Source organism: Mytilus galloprovincialis, chromosome 5 (assembly GCF_965363235.1).
Source record: "Mytilus galloprovincialis chromosome 5, xbMytGall1.hap1.1, whole genome shotgun sequence".
NCBI classification, from domain to species: Eukaryota; Metazoa; Mollusca; class Bivalvia; order Mytilida; family Mytilidae; genus Mytilus; species Mytilus galloprovincialis.
In genome coordinates, this window is record NC_134842.1 from 38,150,390 (window position 1) to 38,174,777 (window position 24,388).

The 24,388-nt window shown below is 31.6% G+C and overlaps 1 protein-coding gene across 1 annotated transcript in view; it reads left to right on the top strand.

Annotated features, from left to right (window-relative positions):
- LOC143075767 (transient receptor potential cation channel subfamily M member 7-like) overlaps positions 1-24,388 on the top strand; it is a 51,809-nt gene that overhangs the window by 14,686 nt on the left and 12,735 nt on the right. Inside the window, exons 11-18 of the mRNA XM_076251329.1 lie at positions 2,414-2,647; positions 6,296-6,464; positions 8,359-8,497; positions 9,298-9,587; positions 11,333-11,414; positions 13,757-13,790; positions 20,212-20,277; positions 24,296-24,340. Coding sequence (XP_076107444.1) covers positions 2,414-2,647; positions 6,296-6,464; positions 8,359-8,497; positions 9,298-9,587; positions 11,333-11,414; positions 13,757-13,790; positions 20,212-20,277; positions 24,296-24,340 — 1,059 coding nt within the window. The remainder of the gene's footprint in view (positions 1-2,413; positions 2,648-6,295; positions 6,465-8,358; positions 8,498-9,297; positions 9,588-11,332; positions 11,415-13,756; positions 13,791-20,211; positions 20,278-24,295; positions 24,341-24,388) is intronic.

The following is a 24,388-nucleotide window of genomic DNA, read 5'->3' on the forward strand; positions in this document are numbered from 1 at the left end:
TCCGATATCATTTGTGAAACGGTTATTCCATAACGGTCAACCAAATCGTGATGGCGACCGTAAAAATTACTAAGGAATGATTTCAACTTCACTATTTTGAACTCTTGGTTTACTAACTTTTTTGTGAGCAGTAACCCTCTATCAAGAAAATCATGATAGGAAATGCATGTACGGGAATATCGTATCAATTGGGAGATATAAACACCGCATGCAGGTGCTGCTGGAATGTTGCTACTTAGGAACAGAAAGTTCACAATTGGAAATCTAAAATCATCTTGTTGTGAACTTACTTATTTATAGAACGAACAGGTCCGAGCGAGTAAAATCTTACATGGGGTTCACAACAAGTATTTGTCTCATTAAACAGTTACCACAACTTTGAAACCCTTACAAATCAGCAGAACACGATATAGTTGTTGTGAACTTACATATTTATAGAACAAACGGGTCCGAGCGGGTAAAATCTAACATGGGGTTTACAACAAGAACTTGTCTCATTAAACAATTACCACAACTTTATATAACAGTTACGTTTTCATGCAAACAACATGTAAAAATACAATACCTTATTATCAATTCACAATAAATATATAACACAGTTTATTCACACAGGAATACGCGAATAAATAATACAAATGAACAACCAACGTTAATGTGTTTAAATTGCCAATTGCGCTATATTTAACAGGGGAAACTGTGATCTATAAATAGGGCAAAGTATATATTTAGAACCTGATGCGGAGATCAGTAAAATACTATAGTGTGTAAAATGTATGCTGTTTACCTTTTATAAAATCTGAAACAAGTTAACTATCAATCTTCTTGTGCATGAAACGGCTTCCCTCTTCAAAACTATATAAACAAATGCTGGGCGGAAGTTGACGTCAACAATGGGAAAGTGAAAGTACGGGAATAAATATAACGTGACGTCGTATAAACTGTACTTTTACAACACATCTCTTTTGTCGTAAAGTTGTGTTTTCAACCAACCCTCATAGTCAATTTCTAGATGTAAGTCAAAATTTGAGGCCGACTTAACTAAATCGAGAGATAATTTAATACAAATAAGTGAATTTAACATCAATGAAATAAGGGTGACTTGTAAAAAATTTCATAATAACAATTGTAACCTTAAACAAAATGCTGCCAAATATAATATTGTACACAGGTAAATGAAAATGATTTTGCAAGGTAAGGGGAACATGTTTTACAAAATGCGACATAAGTAACGTATTTGTGCTGTCACTATGTAAGGGAATTTGTAAAACAAACCTGACTTATTATGATAGTTTTCTAAAAAAAATAAAAAAAACAGTGACGCCACACGCACAGGATTTATTTGTTTTTACATAGTTTTGATATAGAATAAAAACCGACATGGCTTAAAAATGAAAACAGTTTTACCATTACTAACACAATACTATATTACTAATCTTGTAATGGTTGTAAATTCATAAAATAACATCATAATCAGCAAAATATCAATTTTATATTTATTTTTATTTGAAATTTGCGTGTGACGTCAATTTTTGTGGCGTTGATACATTAGTGTAACGAACAGTTCATAATTGTATTGTGATGTACTGATGTTCTGTCGTAAATCAAAGGGAGCTGTCCGTTCTTATTTACATGTTGTTACGTACAGCTTTCTTATATTAATTATTAATGTACTTCTCTGTCCTGAGTGTTCTTTTGTTTATTTGTGATGTATTCCTGTCACGTAATATTGTTATTTTGGCAGCATTTTTAACATTGCCATATAAGCGTAGGGTTTGGCCAGTCACACAACCATGTTCAACTAACTTGTTTTCTAAAAATGTCTTGTACCATGTCAGGAATATGGTAGCTGTTATCGAATTATATGTACCGTTTATATGTATGTTGGCTTTTTTATGTAGCAGTTAAGTCTTTCTTTTTTTAGTTTTTGTTTTTGTTTTTGTTTTGGTTTGTGAACCGGATTTGTTATGGCTTAATTGATTTATGACCTATTTTCGCCCACAATTATTTATGCTGAAATATTCAATATAAACCATTTTCTTTTCTTTTCAACAAAAACTTTTGGGCACAGTGATCGCGACACATACACATTTAAAAAGGTAGGGAAATGGACGGAAACGAAATCTATTCCTTTTGCAGGCTGATATATATAAATATGAAATAGATACAATTTTCCGTATTATACTTTTAAATACATTTAGCAATATATACCCTTTGGGTAAACTTTGATAACTGCAGGTTAAAAACATGCATTGAAACGCATATATTGGGGGTTCTGACTCAACTCCTGTATTACACATGAGTGAATCGTACACCATTTGCTTTCAAATTGCAATATAAATGTTCATAGTTCGGTCATCAGTTATTTTATGTAGATATTAGGTTTTATTTTCTTATAACAGTTTTCTCTTTAAAGGCAATTGTTTCAGCTAGGAGAAAAAGATTAAGACGATATATATGTAATGTATGGAATCTCCTAGATTGGACAGTGATGATTGTGTACGCATGTGGAATGCTTTTACTACTTGAATATCCAATCCCGTCCAGAATAATATTGGTTTTAACATTCATTCTACTCAGCATTCGTATATTAAACATGTTTAGTTTATCTGAATATCTTGGACCGAAACTTGTTATAATTCAAAAAATGGTAAGAATAATTAAACATATTGACGGAAGAAGCAATTTCAATCAATACAACTGACTAAATAGTTATCAAAAGTACCAGGATTATAATTTTATACGCCAGACGCGCGTTTTGTCTACATAAGACTCATCAGTGATGCTCAAATCAAAATAGTTAAAAAGCCAAACAAATACAAAGTTGAAGAGCATTGAGGACCCAAAATTCCCAAAAGTTGTGCCACATACGGCTAAGGTAATCTACTCCTGGGGTAAGAAAATCCTTAGTTTTTCGAAAAATTCAAAAGTTTTGTAAACAGAAAATTTATAAAAAAATAAAGTAAGTATTGCAGCATGATGCTAGAAAAAAATCATTACAAAATGATTCATGACAGCCGAAGATTTGTTTCATTTAACCATGGGTTGGGAATTTATATTTGATCGTTTCATTCCGAGAAAACGCGATAATGTTTTCAAACGCGGAAGCACTTATATTGTTTTAGGATGTTTTGTTTTACCCTCCATATTGTAATATTGATTATATCACATTATTTATTTTGCACCTAAAAGTGTAATTTTTTGCATTTGGAGTGTTTGTCACCGAAAGCATACAAATTACGATAGTGTTAAGTTGCTAAAGACGATACAATGAAATTGTACACCGAAATAATAACTGAAATAGGCTGCATTGTTCATTTTGAAATATATCAAAGATAAGCGTTTTGTATTTGTTGCTTTGCCTATGAACAACTCGGCTTCTACTATCGTAAATTGAGTTTACCTGGCCGTTTGAACGATGTGATCGTTATGCAGAACACCCAATTTTGGAATTAATGTGTTTGGGCTAAAAGTGGATATACTGTGAATAAAATTGTTGACGATATAAGCTATTAAGATACATATTGATTGATATGAAACACATAGACAAAAACGCGCATCTAGCGTACTAAAATATGTGATGATTTTGTTTACAGACAGGTCTCTTCCCAAACTCTTCGTTAGCTTAACAGTTATTTTAGGCGTTCAATACAGTAAGGCCGGGATACGGTTGTTTTATATCAAGCTAAAATAAATATTAGTAGTTGACAAAACGTTGTCCTGACATGTTGGGGCTGAATTCATCACAATTAAGAATTTATACTTAAAGAGTCTACGTATAGAGAGGCGGGAGGTGCCAAATGGATATTCAAACTCATAAGTCGAATGCAAACCAAAACCACCATGATAAAAAATTAACAAAAATACTCATTTTATTTTGTCGTTGGAAGATTGGATAAATACAATAATGCAGGTTTAAAGAGGGTGGTAAAGGGTTATTTTCGTGCAACGTGATCGCCGTTTTTTATTTCACGTTCACCATGTTTTTACTTTTTTATTTGACGTTCAGTCGTGCAAGACGGGTACCTCGGTCAACGTGTTCAGCTTATTTAATTTTACGTGCATCGTGATTTTCAAAGTCTTATTTTGCGTGCTCGGTATTTTTCAAATAAAATTCAAACACTTGGCAGGGATCGTCAAGAAATACTGTTTTAAAAGCCGTAAACCAATTATATCATACATGTGTATACTAAATCGGGAATATCAAGTAAAACAAAGCAAGCACCCCCCTTTACCACCCTCTTTAAAGGCACAACTATATAACTACATACAAATGTTCTCTCTAGTAAGATATATATATGTATGTACATATTTATATTTATACATAATTATGATATTGTTATTTCGGTGACTCCATCCTACATTAACTTGTCAAATCCTTAAAGATTATCCAGGTGATCTGTAACTATTCCATCTTTATACCTTAAATATAATCTAGTGTGCTAAGACGCTAGATGAAAACTGACAATGAAAGGTAACAACCGGTCACCAAAAGCTTTATTATCGTACTGTAGAGTCTAGGTGGTCGAGTGGTCTAGCGGTTCGGGCATAGTGCAAGGTGATTTGTTTCAACGATATCACAGTAGCATAAGTTCGAATCACAGCAAGGAAAGAACATAAAGTTTGCTTCCTGAAATTTATCTTACATTGTTTGGCCAATATTTAGACGTAATATATAACTTTGAAGCCGAATGTGTTTTTAGCCTTGTACAAAATGTATCACCATCACTGGATAAAATCTGTCGTAGAGTTGTGACCAGTTCATACATACATATAATATAGTTATTTCTATGACTGCATCCTACATTAAATTAAATTGTAAGATTCTTTACGATAAATAATATAGCTGATCTTTTGAATTCCATCTTCGTGCCCTATATATCATGTACTGTGTTACGACGCTAGATACAAATGGACGGGAAATGATGACAGCCGGCCACCGTAAGCTTTATTATCGTAGAGCTTAGATTGGCGAGTGGTCTAGCGCGTTGGGCATAGTGCAAGGTGATTGTGTGCTACGATGTCTCAGTAGTAGCATGAGTTTGAATCCCGGTGAGGAAAGAACATGAAATGTTTTCGCAAATTTACAGAAGTTACATTGTTGGGGTGATGTTTAGACGAAATACATATATATATGTAGGTTTTTGAACCGCGATGGTACTCCGAACCCCGATGGTCATGCTATGGTGCAACGGTTTGACCCTGAACTGCTTTTTTGATCACAATGAAGTGCGATAGTGGCATTGTTGATAGATATGCCGAAGTGCAACATTGGTAGTGCGATGGTCTTCTCAAACTACATTTTCAATATTGTTCGTGTCGATGTAGAAGTCCATGTGTATGTTAAAAGCAGTCTTCCATGTTTATTAAGATGATAAGATGTTGATAAAATTCAAATACTACGAAATACGGGGAGGATTGGTGTATAGAGGAATGTAAACCTTCTGTTGCGAATTTTTATTTCGAAATCTACAAAAGGATAATTTTTACGTATGATGGAACTTGACATTTCCTAAATACCTATGGGTCCGTATACAGGTTCTCAGTATCATATTACTGTGAACTAGGAACTAATGAGACACACAGAAATGATGAAACATTAATGCAGAATTATATGTTCAAATGTAAAAAATTAAAGACGACGAACTCTCATTTGGTATGCAACGGTAATGAAGGTCAACCATATACAATACTAGTAATGAATGTAACTTTATATATTCATTAAAAATCTACTTTTTATTATAACTGTACGTATCTTGATTTCAAGCTAACATTTATGCGTCAAATATAGCATCACACAGTAGCGTACGGACAATCGCACTTCCGTATAGACAATCGCAATTCAGTATGACCATATTGTTATTCAGCGTCCCCATCGCAACTGCGAGTCCTACAAGTATATGAACCATAATGTTGCATCATAATACTTATATGTTCCTTATAACGACGTCCATAGTTTTGAAAAGTCCCAAGATGCATGAAAGAGCTAGACAATGCTGCTTTTAAAACTCTTTTTGTGTATTTTATTTATAATATATATTTCTGAACACCGCTATAAAAGAAATTTGTTTTGTATATAATATATATATCAACAGTTTTTGTTCGTTTTACGGACGTGAAGAATACGTTTTTTATGTGTAACGATTAAATTATTTCGATGTAATCAAGTCAGTGTCAACAATATACACAAACAAACAAACAAACAACACATAATGATTTAATAACTGTATAATATACGGAATTGTTTCAATGTGAGTGTAATTCGATTTAATTTATGGTTTCCCCCTCTTTTTTTCAGTTCAAGGACACGTTTGCCTTTCTGATTATCTTATCTGTAATCATGATGAGCTACAGTGTCTCATTTCATTCCTTGAATCATCAAAAGTCCGAATTTGTTTGGGCCGAGATAGAGAGAGTAATGCAACATGGGTTTTGGATGCTTCTTGAGCAAAAACAAGAATACGAATGTGGGTTTTACGATAGACTGTTAAGCTTATCTCTTACCTATGTGTGTTTTTTAATCTGTATTTTGGCATCTAAGCTGTCATCATTCAAACTTCGCCGCCAACCGTCGTACATGTATATATTATTTGCAATCTTCTTAAATAAAGTAATTTTATATTGTAGCACCACTGTGTTCAAAAATTGGATTTAAATTTTCGAGATCGATAAATATATTAAGCAGTAACAAGAACAAACAATCGACAATGCAACAGAATTTAAAATATACATTGGATATAGTTATAGATTATAATTTAATACACCAGACGTGCGTTTTGTCTACATAAGACTCATCATCGACACTCAGATCAAAATAGTTATAAAGCCAAACAAGTACAAAATTGTAAAGCATTGAGGACGTAAAATTCCAAAAAGGTGTCATAAAGACGGTTAAGGTAATCTATTCCTGGGATAAGAAAATCCTTAGTTTTTCGTAAAATTCAAAGATTTGTAAACAGGAAATTTATATAAAAAAGTAGTATATCGACTTGGATTTTTTGCTTGCATATTATCAAATCTTATCCTTGAATTAACGAATACTATTCAACAATGGGTTTCCTTTCATGTGTTTGTGTCTAATGAAGATATATATCTTTAAATTTAAATCGTATATGATTTTCTTCCAAGATAGAAATAATATCTATATTCGAATTTCATGTGACACGTTGTAATAAAACGTAAAGGTTATACACCATCAACAATTCAAATATTATGTTTAAGTGCGCAAAATCAAACACGGTAGTGAACTTAGTTAAATGAATATTAAGCTGATTGATCGTTGTTGATAATTTTTGTTTATCGAGAAACGAACCCACTCACCAGAACTACACCAATTTTTGACAAATTAAAAATGTTTTAATAAATGTTTTTTTTTTAAAATCACAACGTTTCAAATTTTCGGTCCCTAACAGCCAATAAAAATACAGCAGATTTTTGGAAACACGTACGCTAGGAGGGCATGCTTTTCAAGTAAATATTTCAAAGTCTTTCCCGAAACTGAACTTTTTGATTAATACAAAATGATAATTCAGTCCGTAAAAACATGTTTCATATTTTGTCAAAGTTGGTTTTAAAAAAGCTGGTATCAACAAATACTCTAAAAGAAGAAACTTAGTTGTTTTATTTGGTATACTTGTACAGTTTTTTTTTATTGTGCTTCATGGCAATCTGGTCAGTCAGTATCCCGATATTCAAGTCTTATTAATCGATAAAGATACATGTAACAGAACAAAAACCTGGTTGTGTAGAAAGAAAACCACAGGAGGTGAAAACAAGTTCATCGACATGTTAATCGTATCAATGCACCAGTCGCCGTACGATTCCAAACTCATACAAAAAATGAGAAAACCATTCATTTGGTAAATGCAAAGATTTGACAACTTGTCTGGTATCTAAAGATAACATATTGGTCAAATAGTAATATCACTTATCCAAAAATATGTTATGAATGCCTAATTTGCACTGTTCGTCTCTTCAAAGCAATAACCGTATATGTTAAAGATCTTATTTAAACTGAGTCTTGATTTTTGTGTCCTTTTTATTTCCAGATAAGGATAGAAAACATTCATAGAGGTAACTTGTATCGCCTCGAGTGTTTTCAAATTATTTTTGATGTGAAATGTATAGTTATTGCAATAAGACACACTACAGACAATACAATGCTTTGAATGAGAATAGTTCATGTCAATTTACTTCAATATAATTTGACAAATGCATGTATTTATTTCAGAATGTTTCGAAAACAAAGTTTGCAAAATTACCGTAAAATTTCATAAGTTCAAAGACACCTTATCATTTTGCTTTGTTCGCAGAACAAGGACTAGTGATTATTACTTCAATTTTCTTAATTCATTTTAATAGCTGAGTGTACTATTGATACTGTGGAAGATATATGGACTGTATGTCCTACCGTTGGACAACGCATTGCACCATATTTGAAAGCCCTCTATGGATTGATTGCAGTGATTTTACTATTGAATCTGCTCATAGCAATCTACAGGTAAGATTGTTTACAGTTTCTATTGATGAATGTCTCTTGTAACTATATTAGTTTAATAGAATAATTTAAACGACATAATTATTTCATGTCTACCTGTGCGAATTTCAAACGCGCAATTTTACACTAGTACTCAAAACCCTCCTTCCTTGATGGGTGCATTTTATATAGACAAACAAAATCGTATAATATAATCAAAATGAGGATGTTAATTTGATGTGTGCTTCTTCGTTACATTTGTTGTTTATAGTGATTAATATGATAACACAATGTTGGCTGCTGTACCCCTATTTTTGACATTTTTAACTATTGTGCCTGTTTGTTTTGTTCAAGCATCGGTGACAATATAATGGAATGTGATACGACTGTCATACAAGTTAGAGGTTTAGCTAGCTATAAAACCAGGTTCAATCCACCATTTTCTACATTTGAAAATGCCTGTACCAAGTCAGGAATATGACAGTTCTTGTCGATTCGTTTTTGATGCGTTTTCTTATTTGATTTTGCCATGTGATTATGGACTTTCCGAATTGATTTTCCTCTGAGTTCAGTATTTTTGTGATTTTACTTTTTAAGCAGTTAAGTAGTATATTTGTTTTTAAAACGATATAATATATTCAGTGGTTACATGTTTGACTTTGTAACTCACTAAAATAATATTAAAAATACTTTCTTTCAAATAAACTTACAATCGTATCAAATCAAATGATCTATGTATATCTTTTTAATTATGAAACGAATATATGCAAACAACTTGTCATCAAGCTATTGTATATATTATGATGTTGAACATATTATTTCAGTGATACATATCAAAAAGTGAATTATGCATGTAAGTTTCATTGGTCACAGCTTACGACTGATTTCCTTGAAGAGTATAGCATAGAGACCATTTTCCCGATACATTTGCAGCTTCTAGTGCTACCTTTTGGTCTTGCCCACTTCGTCATTTGGTGTGTCAAGTATTGCTACATGTACTCCAACAAAAGAGGTAGAAGTATGAATAAGATTCAACAAGGAGTTCACTATGACCGTTCTAATTCTTCCGAGAGTGAAGGGGAACAGTTGAAGAAAAATCCAATGTTTGTACGAGGTAATAACTTAAATGAGAGCAGATATTATCATAAAGTTTATACTGTAAACATTTGTGCCTTAGCGATAATGTTCACACTCGACCAGTTATATGCATAACTATGGCATAACTATGGCATATACAATTTCAAGGGAAACATTCAACATGGTAATCACTAAAGATGCCACTATATGTAATGTTTTATTAACTTAATTATATTGGTTGTTATGTTTTATAAAATGGTAATGCATTTATTTTATTTAAAGTATTATTACGATATTAAAAAGTAAAAACACAAAAATACTGAATTCCGAGGAAAATTCAAAAAGGAAAATCCAAAATCAAAAGGCAAAAGGCAAAATCAAAAGTCCAAACACATCAAACAATGTTCTTGAATAAAGACACCTTTAGTATTCCGCTGTTCAATGGTCATTTTTCGATTCAGAATAGAAAGCAAACCAAAATAAGCATTTAACTTAGTTCAACTGCGTTATAGTCAAATTTCTGAAATTATTTGAATTTACAAAAATTTAAAGATTTGCATCAGTTGATTTATAAGTCCAAAGATTATATTTTTTTTTCTCTTATATAAAGTAGATTTGTAAATATATGTAATACATTAGGATAAATACCAGGAATGAGACATTTTAGTTAGACATGTAAAAGGGTATAATTTCTACAACAACATCAATTTCCCCTATGTTTTCGTATGGAAAAGACAAACAATTAATGGTGAATGCATTATGAAGTCAAACATATTAAGTAATAACATGGCATTTTGCAACTGCACGGTCTTCAATGATAAGAAAACTCATATCTTCAAGTCGGCTTTACAAGATCCCGATATAAAAAAAAAACATGCATTTGGGGAAAGCGGGTTAAACATGTTTGTTAGCGCTCAGACTTCGCCATAATATGGTGTTACAGCACAGCATAAGAACATACTATAAACATCAGTTGAAAAGGAATTAATTTATGAGATCGACACATAGCAGAACAATTCCAAACAAACACACAACCGGAATATAGCATAGTATTTATACATCCCTACATCTGTAACAAAAAAACAACAAAATACAGAACTGAGAGACTCGCAGCTACTGACAGCAAATTCAAATCTAACACTACTTTCCGTTTTTCAACCACTTATAAAGATTAAAAACGTTTGACTTTTTGATAAAATAGTTTACTCTGACCACGAACTAAAGTCTCGTTTCAGTCACACTAACTATGGCTCTCTCATTAGTTATTAGCATTTGTATTTTTATTATGTCGATAATTTGGTGTATGCAAAAGAGGGACGAAAGATACCAAAGCAACAGTAACGGATAAATACAATTTATGTTTTATTCACTCACACCTATTATAGACTCGGGATACTTTAACTCCAGTATGGTGGGATTCTAGTTACGTAGTCTTTAGTTGTCAATGTTGTTTCTTGTGTACTATTATTTTTCTGTTTGTCCTTTAATATTTTCGCCATGGCGTTTTCAGTTTATTTTAAATCTACGAGTTTATCTGTTGCCCCTCTTTTAATCTTTTAAAGGAGGTTGTCATATGATATAGACATTTGATAACCTGTTTAGGTCTGTATGTTACGGTTTAAAACATTTGGTTAATCATCTAATCAACGATTACCTACAAAATTCAATGAGTATGTGTTTAATTTTTAGACCTTAATTTAACATACCGTTTAACCTTAAACTCAAATTAAAACAATGTCATTCAGCAAGTAGAATAAAGAAGTTCCTTTTCTTTTACCTTAGTATTTTTGTACAACGCAGACTATGATCTGAAACTTAAATCAACAGAAGAAGCAGAAAGAAATGCAGCTGCTAGGTCAAAAGGGTAATAAACTTATAGTTTTATGCAATCTTTCTGTAAAGTCAAAAAGTAGCACTGTTTAATGAACATTCTTCGTTACCTGGGTAATGTTTTATCTCAGATGAACTTCTGGTTTACTTTAGGTCATTCAATAATTGCCACGGGTAGTGATTAGTTGCAAAGTTCGACACAAAGTAAACATATATTCTCGAATATCTTACCTTCTTTAAATATTGTCTAAATGCTATTAAAATATTATTATGTATATCATTTTCTTATTCAAATAGTGTCCACATATTGAAATATTTCTAAAGCCATAACGTTTTAATGAATATTATTACAACTTGTTTAAACTGCTTATATTGGATAGAAAATGGTCACTAGCTGCGAGATACGTAAACATCGTTATTTTGATTTTGTTTGTTCAAACGTTTATAAAAGTGAAATAGTGAAATAATAATTCACTATTAGCAGCCAGTATGGTTCATTTGTTGTTTTTTTTTCAAAATAAGGAACAAGAAACATCGATTATGATGAAGTATATACTTGCAAGTGAATAGTTCGACCTCATTGAATTCGTATTCATGTGAATTTCACTGTAACCCCTTAGCTAGAAATAGATTATGCATGATTGATGCGTGATAAGCTATTTAAAGCAAAGAATGCAACATTAAAAGTGAAAAAGAGTAAATAATTTGATTGACTCATTCGATCCACAAAAATTCATTCTTATACAGGTAAAATAAGTTTTTTAATCTTAAAATTGAGATCAAACAGAAAAATCCATTTCCATGAGCTCGAGGTTCATATATTTATTTATATTTATGTTTATGTTGATACCGTGATATGTGACAATCGGTTGTTTTCAGTTGTTTTCGGGGTCATATCGACAGTTCATTAGATGGCGTCTAAAATTTGGTTTAAATAACATAAACTTGATCATTGTAAACTTATCGCTCTTTTACATAAACTTATTCTTAAAGGTTACCAATTCCACACTGAAATAAGATCATTGAATATTGTTTTATTGGTATAAATATTGATTTTGTTATCAGTAAATTAAAAGCAAACTAAATATTACTAGTATGTTATATACATGTACACATTCATGGATTTACAATATGTCGGTACCTGTATCTTGGCAATGCACAAGGTCATGTTTTTATCTGACTGTTTATAACGTCTTTATACTAAATCTATTGGATGTTGGATGTGTACGGATTGATAATTTAGTCTGAGATGCATGATCTTTTTATTATTATTAGTGTCTTTGAACTAGCTGTCAGATAACTGTGAGTACTCTCAGATCTGTTCCTAGTGTCTTTTTGTTGTTGGGATGTACAAGTACCCGGCCACGTCCACTTGTATTTTTGTTCATCTGATAAGTTAAGCCTTTTTCAACTGATTTTTATAGTTCGTTCTTATGTTGTACTGTTATACCACTATCCAAGGTTAGGCAAGGGTTGGGATCCCGCTAACATGTGTAACCCCGCCACATTATGTATGTATGTATGTGTCTGTCCCAAGTCAGGAGCCTGTTATTCAGTGGTTGTCGTTTGTTAATGTGTTACATATTTGTTTTTCGTTTGAATTGTTTAACATTGTCATTTGGGGGCCTTTTATAGCTGACTATGCGGTATGAACTTTGCTAATTGTTTAAGGCAGTATGGTGACCTATAGTTGTCTCATTGACAATCATACTACATTTTCTTTTTTATATATAGAGAAAAATCTTCGCTAAAAATATTTTGCTATTGGAAAGATATTTAGTAAATACAGTAAATATTGTGATATTATTTATGACGACTCTTGGACTCTGAATTTTTGTCTAAACACGCTCGAGTCAAATTTTGAAAGACTTATTTCGTCATTCTACAGACATTACTGTCATTTAATAGCTCATGGTATAAATGCAAGAACTGCAATGTTTTTTTAAGGTTTCAATCTGACAGGCGCTAACTTCGAATAATATTTGATAGTTTTTTTTTCAATTTGGCGGAAATATATACAAGGTATCTTCTTCTTCTTATATTACATGTATCACGAAAGTCATTCAGTATACAATGTATGCAGGTGACTATCAAGCAGTCCCAGTTGATATATATTCATATTGTTAATCAATTATATCAGTTTGATATATTTTTAATATTTAGTTCACTAGATTTAAATGTGATTGGACTTTTGAAAACTTTTTTTTTCATACTTGTTTAATATCAATACAATATGTCAATACAATTATCATTATTATAATTGTTATCACAATTTTGATTTTGATTTTAAATCAGTCATTTCTATTATCTTTGTAGCTTTTTCAAAGTCTTTGTTTCATTGAATAATTAACAGATTTTTTTGTTTGAACTCAATAGGAAAATTGAGATAACAGAAGAAGATAAATTGACGGTGAGTATTTAACATTAAAAAGAACATAGCTGATATACGTGTTTACTAAATGTAACTTACCAATCCTATGCAAAAAATGTTCTTTTAAATATGTAAAGGTATACAAAAATAAAAAATAAATAGACAAAAAAGCGGCATCGATAATGAAATGAACAATTTGGCACTTACCAGTCCCTTCAACTTCGTACTTTAATTGACCTTTTTAGCTTGTTTTTATTTTGGCGTAACTTATTAGTCTTCTTGTAGATGGAACACGCATCTGGTGCAAATACAAAATATTAATCTCGTAATTATGATTAGGTGAAAAGTAAAAACACAAAAATACTGAACTCCGAGGAAAATTCAAAAAGGAAAATCAAAAATCAAAAGGCAAAATCAAAAGTCCAAGCACATCAAACGAATGGATAACAACTGTCATATTCCTGACTTGGTACAGGCATTTTCTAATGTAGAAAATGGTGGATTGAACCTGGTTTTATAGCTAGCTAAACCTCTCACTTGTATGACAGTCGCATCAAATTCCATTACATTGTCAACGATGCATGAACAAAACAAACATACTCAAAGAGTAAAAATGTCAAAAATAGGGGTACACCAGTCAATATTGTGTTATCATCTTAATATCACTACATAAACAACAAATGTAACAAAGTAGCACAAAAAGGCATACATCAAATTCAACATTATCATTTTGCTTTTCCTATACGGCTGAATTTATCTATGTAAAGTCTACCCATAAATGAAAGAAGGTTTTCATTACTTGTGTAAAAATGCGCGTTTGAAATTCGCACAGGTAGACATAAAAATAATTTTGTCGTATGACGGCATACATAAATGCAGACTCACGTAAAGTAGATATAACAAAAAACAGACTTACAGTAAAAATAATAAATAAAATAATGGTGTGGTTCAAAGTATGACGGGATACTTAAGTACAGTTTCACGTCAAATACGGCTGAATTTATCTATGTAAAGTCTACCCATAAATGATAGAAGGTTTTCATTACTGGTGTAAAATTGCGCGTTTGAAATTCGCACAGGTAGACATAAAAATAATTTTGTCGTATGACGGCATACATAAATGCAGACTCACGTAAAGTAGATATAACAAAAACCAGATTTAACAGTAAAAGTAATAATAATAAATAAAACAATGGTGTGGTTCAAAGTATGACGGGATACATAAGTACAGTTTCACGTCAAATGTATATCATAAAAAACAGACTAAACAGAAAAAGTAGTCTTATTGAATAAAATAGTTTTGTCATTCATAGTATGTCAAGATCCTTAAGTAAAAGTAATATCAATAAATGAAATAATTTTGCCGTTCAAAGTATGTGGTTTTACATAACATGATTGATATTCAGACACAAACCGAGTGATTTTGAATTTGAACAAATAACTGAAGCCATCAATCAGTAAAAAAAATGATGACTATATATATATAGTATAGAAGCCCAGGTGGTCGTGTGCTCTAGTGGAACGGCTACAGTGCAGGCGATTTGGTGTCACGATATCAGGAGCATGGGTTCGAATCCCGGCGAGGGAAGAACAAAACAATTGCGAAAGCAAATTTACAGATCTAACATTGTTGGGTTGATGTTTTGACGAGTTGTATATAGTATGTTTTATATATATATATATATATATATATATATATATATATATCTTGGGCTCGTATTCTATTTTCCCTCTGGATTATATAATGCTTAAATCCTTTTTTGACTCTCTTAAATTTAAGAGTCTATCCTAAATTAAGGTAAATCAAATTGCCTTCCAAATACTTTCCAATCCCTAACATTACCGAAGAGACATGCGTTGTCGAAATTCAGATATGGTGTAAAACATGTTAGCACCTCATGGTGTTGTTTACCATCTTTGCCGCAAATGTATTGTTAACTTGGTATTACGTTAATATAGAGATCCATTTTATTACAGCTTGTGATCTATTATTTTGGCAATCGTCAATTGCAGTCAGCAGTGTTTATAAACAATCAGCCGTTGTTCGACCTGCTAGTCAAATGCGTTTTATTAAAATATATTTTTATACCCCTGCTTTAAAAAGGGGTATAATGTTTTACCTCTGTCTGTCCATCCTTCCGTCTGTCCGTCCGTCCGTCCGTCCGTCCCATGAATATTTTTCTCAGGAACTAGAATACATGGATTTCTGAAATTTGTTTTCAGAGTTTATATAAGTCAGCTTTACCATGTAATGCGTTTTCATATTCATTGCTCGACAACTTCCTGTTTACCGAACACTTGTATGATTTTACACATAATAACCAAGATGAAAATTTTCGTCACATTCGTCACATTTTTCTCAAGAACCGCAATACAAGAATTTCTGAAATTTGGTTTCAGGGTTTATATAAGTCAGTTATACCGTGTGATGCGTTTTAAGATTCATCACTCGACAACTTCCTGTTTACCAAATACGTGGATGATTTCACATATGATAGCCAAGTTGAAAATGTTCGTCACATTTTCTCAGGAACCACAATACAAGGATTTCTGAAATTTGGTTTCAGGGTTCATATAAGTCAGCTATACCGTGTGATGCGTTTCCAGATCTATCACTCGACAACTTCCTGTTTACCTAACACTTGGATGATTTCGCACATGATAGCCAAGTTGAAAATTTTCGTCAAATTTTTCTCTGGAACCACAATACATGGTTTTTGAAATTTGGTTTCAGGGTTTATATAAGTCAGTTATACCGTGTGATGCGTTTTCAGATTCATCACTCGACAACTTCCTGTTTTCCAAACATTTGCATATTGTTACATCATTAATAGTATCCACTTGCAGCGGGGGTATCATTAGTGAGCAGTAGCTCGCAGTTTCACTTGTTTTCACTCTTTTGGTCTTTTGTAAAATGTTGTTTGTGCTGTATTCAGACTCGTCTACAACGAAATTCGTTACATACACACGTATACAAATTGCGGTTTCTATCCAACGCAATCATTTGTGTGAACGTTGTTTTCAATTAATACTTGTTTGTACATATATATAGGATATATAGTTATACTTAGTATAATATTATGACTATTTATAAGACATATATTACTTTACGTAAAATTGATACAAGGAAAACGTTTTATCAGAAAAAATACTAAACTGATTACTATCAACCAAAATTTGAAAAAATCATTTAGTAAACATAACGTGATTAAAATTTAAATGATTCGAAAGAGTCCAAATGGTGTTAACGTATGGTTGTTACCTTTTTTTTGTCTGTTATTTTGTTTGGTTAGATTTCTTTGTTTTAGTCAACATATCAAATAAAGATATATTTCACCCCCAAAAAACTTTTATTAAAAAAAGTAAATGAGGAATAATTGTTCTTTATTAAAACAATTCTGACTTAAAGATAAAAAATATTTGTATATGCTTTGTTATTTGTATAATCAATATAACATATTCTATAACGTTTTTAACATCACATATCGTCTCAACCCTCAACCAATATAAAGCCGCCAGCAGAGCTATTGGGATTTTATTGGGGGTTTCTGTTGATATTAAATTGATAACACATTGTTGGCTACTGCTTCCAGATTTTTTACCTTAAATGTCTGTTTGTTTTGCTCACACGTTGTTAATATAATGAAATTATATGCGAATGCCATACAAATTAGTTGTTTATATAGCCATAAGACCAAGTTTAATCAACCTTCTTCGAAAAAAAAATACCTGAACAAAGTCAGAAATATCGCAATTGTTTTCCAGACTACTATAAAACGGGATTGTACTTGCACGAGCAACACTAAGGGTGCCATACGTGTAGCAGCAACAGCTCGCCAACTGTGAGCTTCCCAATTGTGAACTTTCGATTTCTATGTAGCAACATTCTTGCATACGGAGTATATATCTCCCAATTAAAACGATATTCTCGGGATTGCATTTCCTATCGTGATTTCCTTGATAGATGGTATCGGCTAACAATGAAGCTATTAAACCAAGAGTTCCATATGGTAAAGTTGAAATCATCCCTTCGTTAATTCTACGGACGACATCACGAGTTGGTTGACCTTAATGAAAGAACCGTATCACACATGATATCATATATTTCCTTACTTCTTAACTTCAATCTCCTTTCTCTTTTCATACATGTGACTTACCGAATTAGACTATTACTTGGTTTGTAAAAAAAAATGAGCAACACGACGGGTGCTTCATGTAGAACAGGATCTTCTTACTATTCTGGAGCACGTAAGATCTTTCCCAGTTTTGGTAGGGTTCGTGTTGCTTAGTCTTTAGTTGTCTATGTTGTGTACTTTTATAATTCTGTTTGTATTATCTTTTTTTTTAGGATGACGTTGTCAGTTTATTTTCGATCTATGAGTCTGGCTGTCCCTCTTTTATCTTTTGTCCCTCTTTTATCCTTCCACAGTACATAATTGATATTAGTCTTTGATTTTGTTTGGTTCGTGTTGCCTAGTCCTTGTTTGTTTTGTCTTCGTTTCCGTAGTTTGCAATGCCATTTTCAAAGTCTGTTCTCAAAAAAGACATAGACAATTGAAATTGCGCACGAACGTGAATCCCACCTTACCATTTATCTCAGGATAATTGAAAGCTATAATATTCAATATCAACATTAACTTTATTCAAAAGTGAAACAAAATCAGATGTCTTCAATTCCGTCAAAGGTAAATATAAATTACAATCCCTGATTAAACTAAACTATACAGTAACAAGTTTGATACAAAAATAGAGTATGACACATTTTTTTATCGTTATCTTTAATTTTCAGTATAAAAGGGGAGAATAAATCACTTTGTTTTATTATGGCATTTTGTTTTATTTAGAAGTAGTGAATACAAATTTGAATGCCAGATTGTAATTAAAGATTTTGAGTTCAAGAAAAACAACAAACACATTTTTATTACTATTTCTAATCGTCATATATTTATTGTGAATCTAAAGTAGTTCATTTGTTGTTTGCTGAAATGAGAAGTGTAATAAGTTCCGACTCTTACAATTTTATGTTAGTTTTCAATTTTTTCTCAAAAAAAGAAAAACAATTTTAATCAATTTTTATAAACTCTTAGAATACTTCTTAAATAAACATACTCTTTGCTTTCGTTTACGTCAAAATATCAAACAACAAGCATTTTATTTAGTCCATTCATTTTAGATATATTTACATATAGAACTACACTAGGTTAACTCATATAACATAACACTGTTTTACAAAGCATTCTTATATTAAAGAAAGGCAAGTCGATGATAAATTATTCCATTAGTTCTATGTTGTCATTTGGGATATGCATAAAATATGTGCACATGAAGTTAAACTATAAAAGTCCGATTAGTTATTTGTGTTCCTCATTTGCCCTTGTTACAACTAACAACACACTATCCAGATAATATGCAGTTTTTTAGCCGTGGTTCTGGAACAAATAACGTTTCAATAAACATTTTACGTTTTTTTTTATTGTACGTCATTTATCCAACAAACTTACATGTAGCATCGTGATTTCCCCAGTGACTGTGGAAAAGAGCAAGTGAGCGTGACATTCTGTCAACAGGAAAATAATCAAGTATATTTGAACTGTGAAACTAAGTACGTAATATGTAAAACCATAAAAATATTAATAAAAAAAAATACTGAATTTGAAACCAGCATTGAAAAAACGGTAGTAAGGACAACTGTCTAGTTAAATAAAGATAAAAGCATTACGATTAAAATCGACGTTTGGCAGCCATCAATAACTTTTCCGATTTGTTTTCTTCTTCGATAAAGATCAAACTATTATATAATTAAGCTTGGAAAATATTACGGTTGTGTTTGGCATCAATCTTTTCGTCGTTCATTTCAAATGGCCATTGTTATATTATAGTTCGTTTCTGTGTGTTTTACATTTTAATGTTGTGTTTCTCTTGTGTAGTAGTTTTCCTCTTATATTTGATGCGTTTCCAACAGTTTAAGTTTGTAGCCATGACTTGTTTTTTTTCATAATCGCTTTTATGAATTTCGGACAGCGGTATACTACTGTTGTCTTTATTTATCAAATCATATTTCATTTTTTTAAATTATGTGGACTGAGTAAAAAGAATAGAATTGCCAAATTTCATGATTTACTGGCATTTCATGTGGTGTATTTCAATATAATAAATGATACACGTGAGAGGTTTAACGCTATAAAACCAGTTCTCGAAACTAAAAACCGAAAACGGTTACATTCTTTTTTAAATTTTCTGAGGAATTTTAACCAGCAAAAACCATATATGTAAACTTTTAAAAGATTATGTGGAACAGTAAATGACGTACACCTCACCTTATTAAACAAGTAACAGAAGGACACTATTTTGTTCAGTTGTGCCACCTTGGGTAGGTGTTAACACTAATAGATACAATATATAGTTTAGTATTGATGTACCAAGACATTATACTTCATGAACCTTTATGTCTCCCTCGTAGAAACTTCAAAATCAGATGGACGTTATGAACAGAGAACTGAAGGACCAGCAGAAAAGAAATGACGAGGTAACAATAAGACTGCGTTAGACATATGAAATACATTTGTATTAAAACGTTGCTATTTTTAATTATAACAGAAATTCTTGAGTATTTTTCATCTTATTGTACATTAACGACGATGTAATATATATATTTAATCAATTATGGACATTTTACAGAGTCTTTACGTTAAACATTATATATGAACCTGTGCAGATGAAATCCATGAAATGTGAGCTTAAATTTTATCCAAAATAGGTCCATTAATAATACATTTACCAAGTGAAAGTCCCTAGTTTATATGAATCGTAATTATATTACGGAAATCGACGCAAATGTTTTTAATATTTGTTCACATTGTTTTTTGCAAAATTTTTTATATTGACGGTTTATAAATATATTCATCCTTTATAAATAAAAAAATAACGGTATAATTGTACCTCATGATAAAACTTACTTGTAAATATATGTATTCATGATTTGAAGAATTGCTTAAGCCGTGCGATATGAATTTTGTTAACAACTGCTTCCGGTTTATATCAACTGCCACCGTTTTATATTAATTGTTTCCGGGTGTTATCGCATGTTTTTCTGTAACGTTATCCCATGACGTTTCGACGTCATTCGGCAAATTACGGAAAATAAACCTCGATGGTACGATTTAAAAATGTAAAACAAATATTTCAACAAATGCATTGTTTCAAAGTTTAAAACATAGTTATAGTCCGTATGTTTTTAGCTGAAGTATATGACAAAAAGAACATATCAAGTAATTTTACATATCAGACCCCTTATTAGTCAATTGTCAAAATCATTACTCGAGCCAATCGGCTCTCGGGCTGAAATCTTGACCTAGGGCTGATAAAGCGTCTGATAGGAAAATGCCATGTTATAATCGGTATGTATAAATATATAAGTAGAGACATAGCTATTGTAAGATTGGTTTTAAATTGACCGTCAATATATATTTATATATATATAAACACATAGCGTCCGTAGACTGTACAGCCTTTACATCAAGTGACCATAATAACCATTGAAAACGGAAATGCTACATCATATGTATTACATTTCATTATTTGTCAATCTATTGATTAATGTAAGCTGTAAATTAATTCTTATATTGTATATTGTTTTGACAATTGAAAAAAATAAAACAACGGTCAATACATTTCTTACGTTTGAAGCATTTGTTTGAGAATAAAAAAGTTAAATCACAAAAATACTGTATTCCGAGGAAAATTCAAAACGAAAAGTCCATAATTAAATGGCAAAAAAGTACAGAGTCACGTGATATGAACCAGAGAAACACAAAAAATCGCACATACAAAACACACTAGCAAAATTGAAAGATAATACAATAACATTAACGGAATGTGTAAGCATCACAGAAAACAGACCAAACAGTAAAAGTAATATTAATAATTGAACAAAGACAAATAAAAGAATAATATGACACGTTGTTAAGATGATAAACAACGTCAGTACGCAGAATCAATACATCAAGACCATTGTGTATTACTTGTGAAGTTGATACGGTTTATTTATCAACAAGGTCTTGGTACCTTCTGGTGAACTTTTTAAGAAAAAGGACGTGACGTTCTTTCCCATACCTACCCCTGGTTCATCACCTTTCTTCGCAGACACTGGTGACGTTTTATTTTAAGCAGGAACGCTCAAACACGAAGATTTTAAAGCAAAGGATGTAACAGAACTGAAACAGTTATAGATCTATATATTAAGAAAAATTTAATTACATATAATCTAAGTTGAACTTTGGGGACAAATAATATATTACTTCACTAATTACCACTTAAAAGAAACAAAACAAATGTAAGTGTCGTGTCGTTATTTCTTTTGACGGTTTTGGAGTCTTAAAACTTCGACGTTATGATAAAATGTACTCACAATAAATTTCCATTACAATAAAATGGTTATTAAACTATTACCTTTCCTTTGATATATCGTCTAGCAAATAATCAATTTAACCAATGGTTCCATTTTGTAAATGTTATCATGTTTCGAAAATTTACACTAGTTGGTTGACCGTCATGCAACATCTCACATTTACTGATGGCTATGGGTATATACAAACATAACCGTCCCCGTTTACTCTTTTCTTCAATTCTTACTTTGTTTAAGCGGCTGTGGGTAACTTAAAACTTTTTTCATTATACCAATAGGAGTGTCCGTAACTTTCAAAGAATTGACATACGTGGATGTAATGTTTTACTTATGATAAAATATACAAAATTGCTCAATCACATGACAATTATCAAAGGTTCAGCCAAAAACGATTATATTCAAAAGACATTCATTTCCCTTGCTTAAAAAAATCACTTAATTCTAAGTCCAATGACATTACGATTCGATTAGAATTTATAGTGGCCTGTTGGATTCGATTCTCGAACTTTATAGATTTGCAGTAAATGAGAAAACTTGAAGAAAGGACATTTTGTAAAAATGTATAAAACCTAGCTTGAAAGCTAGCTGCATATTTCACTTGTATGCAAGTTGCATTAAATTTTATTAAATTGAACTAAACTAAAAGACACAATAGTTTAAATTCAGTGACATAAAAGGAATAGAGCAATCGACATAGTGTAACAATTAGAAATAATATATGAAAATAGAAATAACTAAGACAACAGGATAATTTAATAGTTTAACAATCCCTGATAACATACAAATAGAAAAAAAACCATACTAGGAAACGTATTCAAAAAAAGATTAAACTATAACTTACTGGTGGGATGTAGAAATACCGAGCCGCGTCAAAGAGTATTCATCAAAATACACATAAACATGATAAAAAGAAACAGAGGTGAAAATAAACCGCAAACAGATAATTAAACTAACAAAATTGAAGAGAATGACAAAGCAATGGTGCGAATCGAAAACGTCGATAAGACGCACATCAGTTGATAAAAGTTCAAACCATAACCAGGATCGAGTACCACAAACCCCACATAAAACCTCTGTGGTGCAAGTATGATGCGTTCATAAAATCACATTTGGTGGTGGATGAGTAGTATAAACGGCCGTGAAGTTTACAAATATGATGTTTATTGTCTTCTAATCGTTGAAATTATAATTCTTAAAATTTTAAATCAAAAGTTACCCACATCTGAAAATAAAGTTACAAACAGTCTGCTTAATTTCGATCAAAAAGTTACGGACGTCTTATGTATTTTTTAAAGTTGGCCTTGCACTTTAGTGAACTCTATATTAACAAGTTTAGGGTAATTGTTAGTTATTTCTTTATTCCATAATCCTATAAATATTTACATTCTGCATGGAAAACGTCGCAAAAGGTACATTTTGTATGAATTAAATATCAACGAGTTTAGAGTCCGCCATCTTGGGCTGTGGGTAACTTAAGTTACCAACAGCCGTTTAAGCACAGTGAATTCTGTACTTGCATAAGAATGACAATGGATGTAAAATATGTACCAGAAACTGCTTACCCTACCAGAGAATGTGAGTTCAGTCCTTGTGTATTGTTGGGTTTGGGTTGCTCAGTCTTGATTTTCATATACTGTACTTTATAGACGTTTCACCGATTTACGATGTTTGCCATGGCAATGTAAAGTATCCTCTACTGATGAGTTTTGAGTGATATCTTGGTACATGTTGACTTTCGTTTTTTAGAGCTTCGATTCCCTCAATCTCCGGCGCAGAGCTCACATCCGTTCCGTACTTACTTCGTATCACTACACTAAATATTCATTGTATTGTAGTGTCCAAAGTATACGTAGAGGAAACGAGCGCTGTACGGAGATATTTATTTATTTATTAGAAATACCAATATACATAAAAAATTATCAAGATGACTGATCAAATGGCATATTATAATACGTAACATAAATATAATTAAAAAAACATTTTTTGAATCTACTTACTAAGGTTAAAATTAACGTTTCGAGGAACCCTTCTATGGTTAGTTGTACCAAATAGTGTTATTTTAAACAATATAACAAATACAATAAATAATTTATCATCGCAATAACAAGAAATTATACTTCTTTTTATGTCTCCCACGTAGAAACTTCAAATTCAAATGGAAGACCAGCGTACTAGAAATGATGAGGTAAGTGTCAGATTTCATTAGATATTCAACCGTTATTTGGTATTTTAG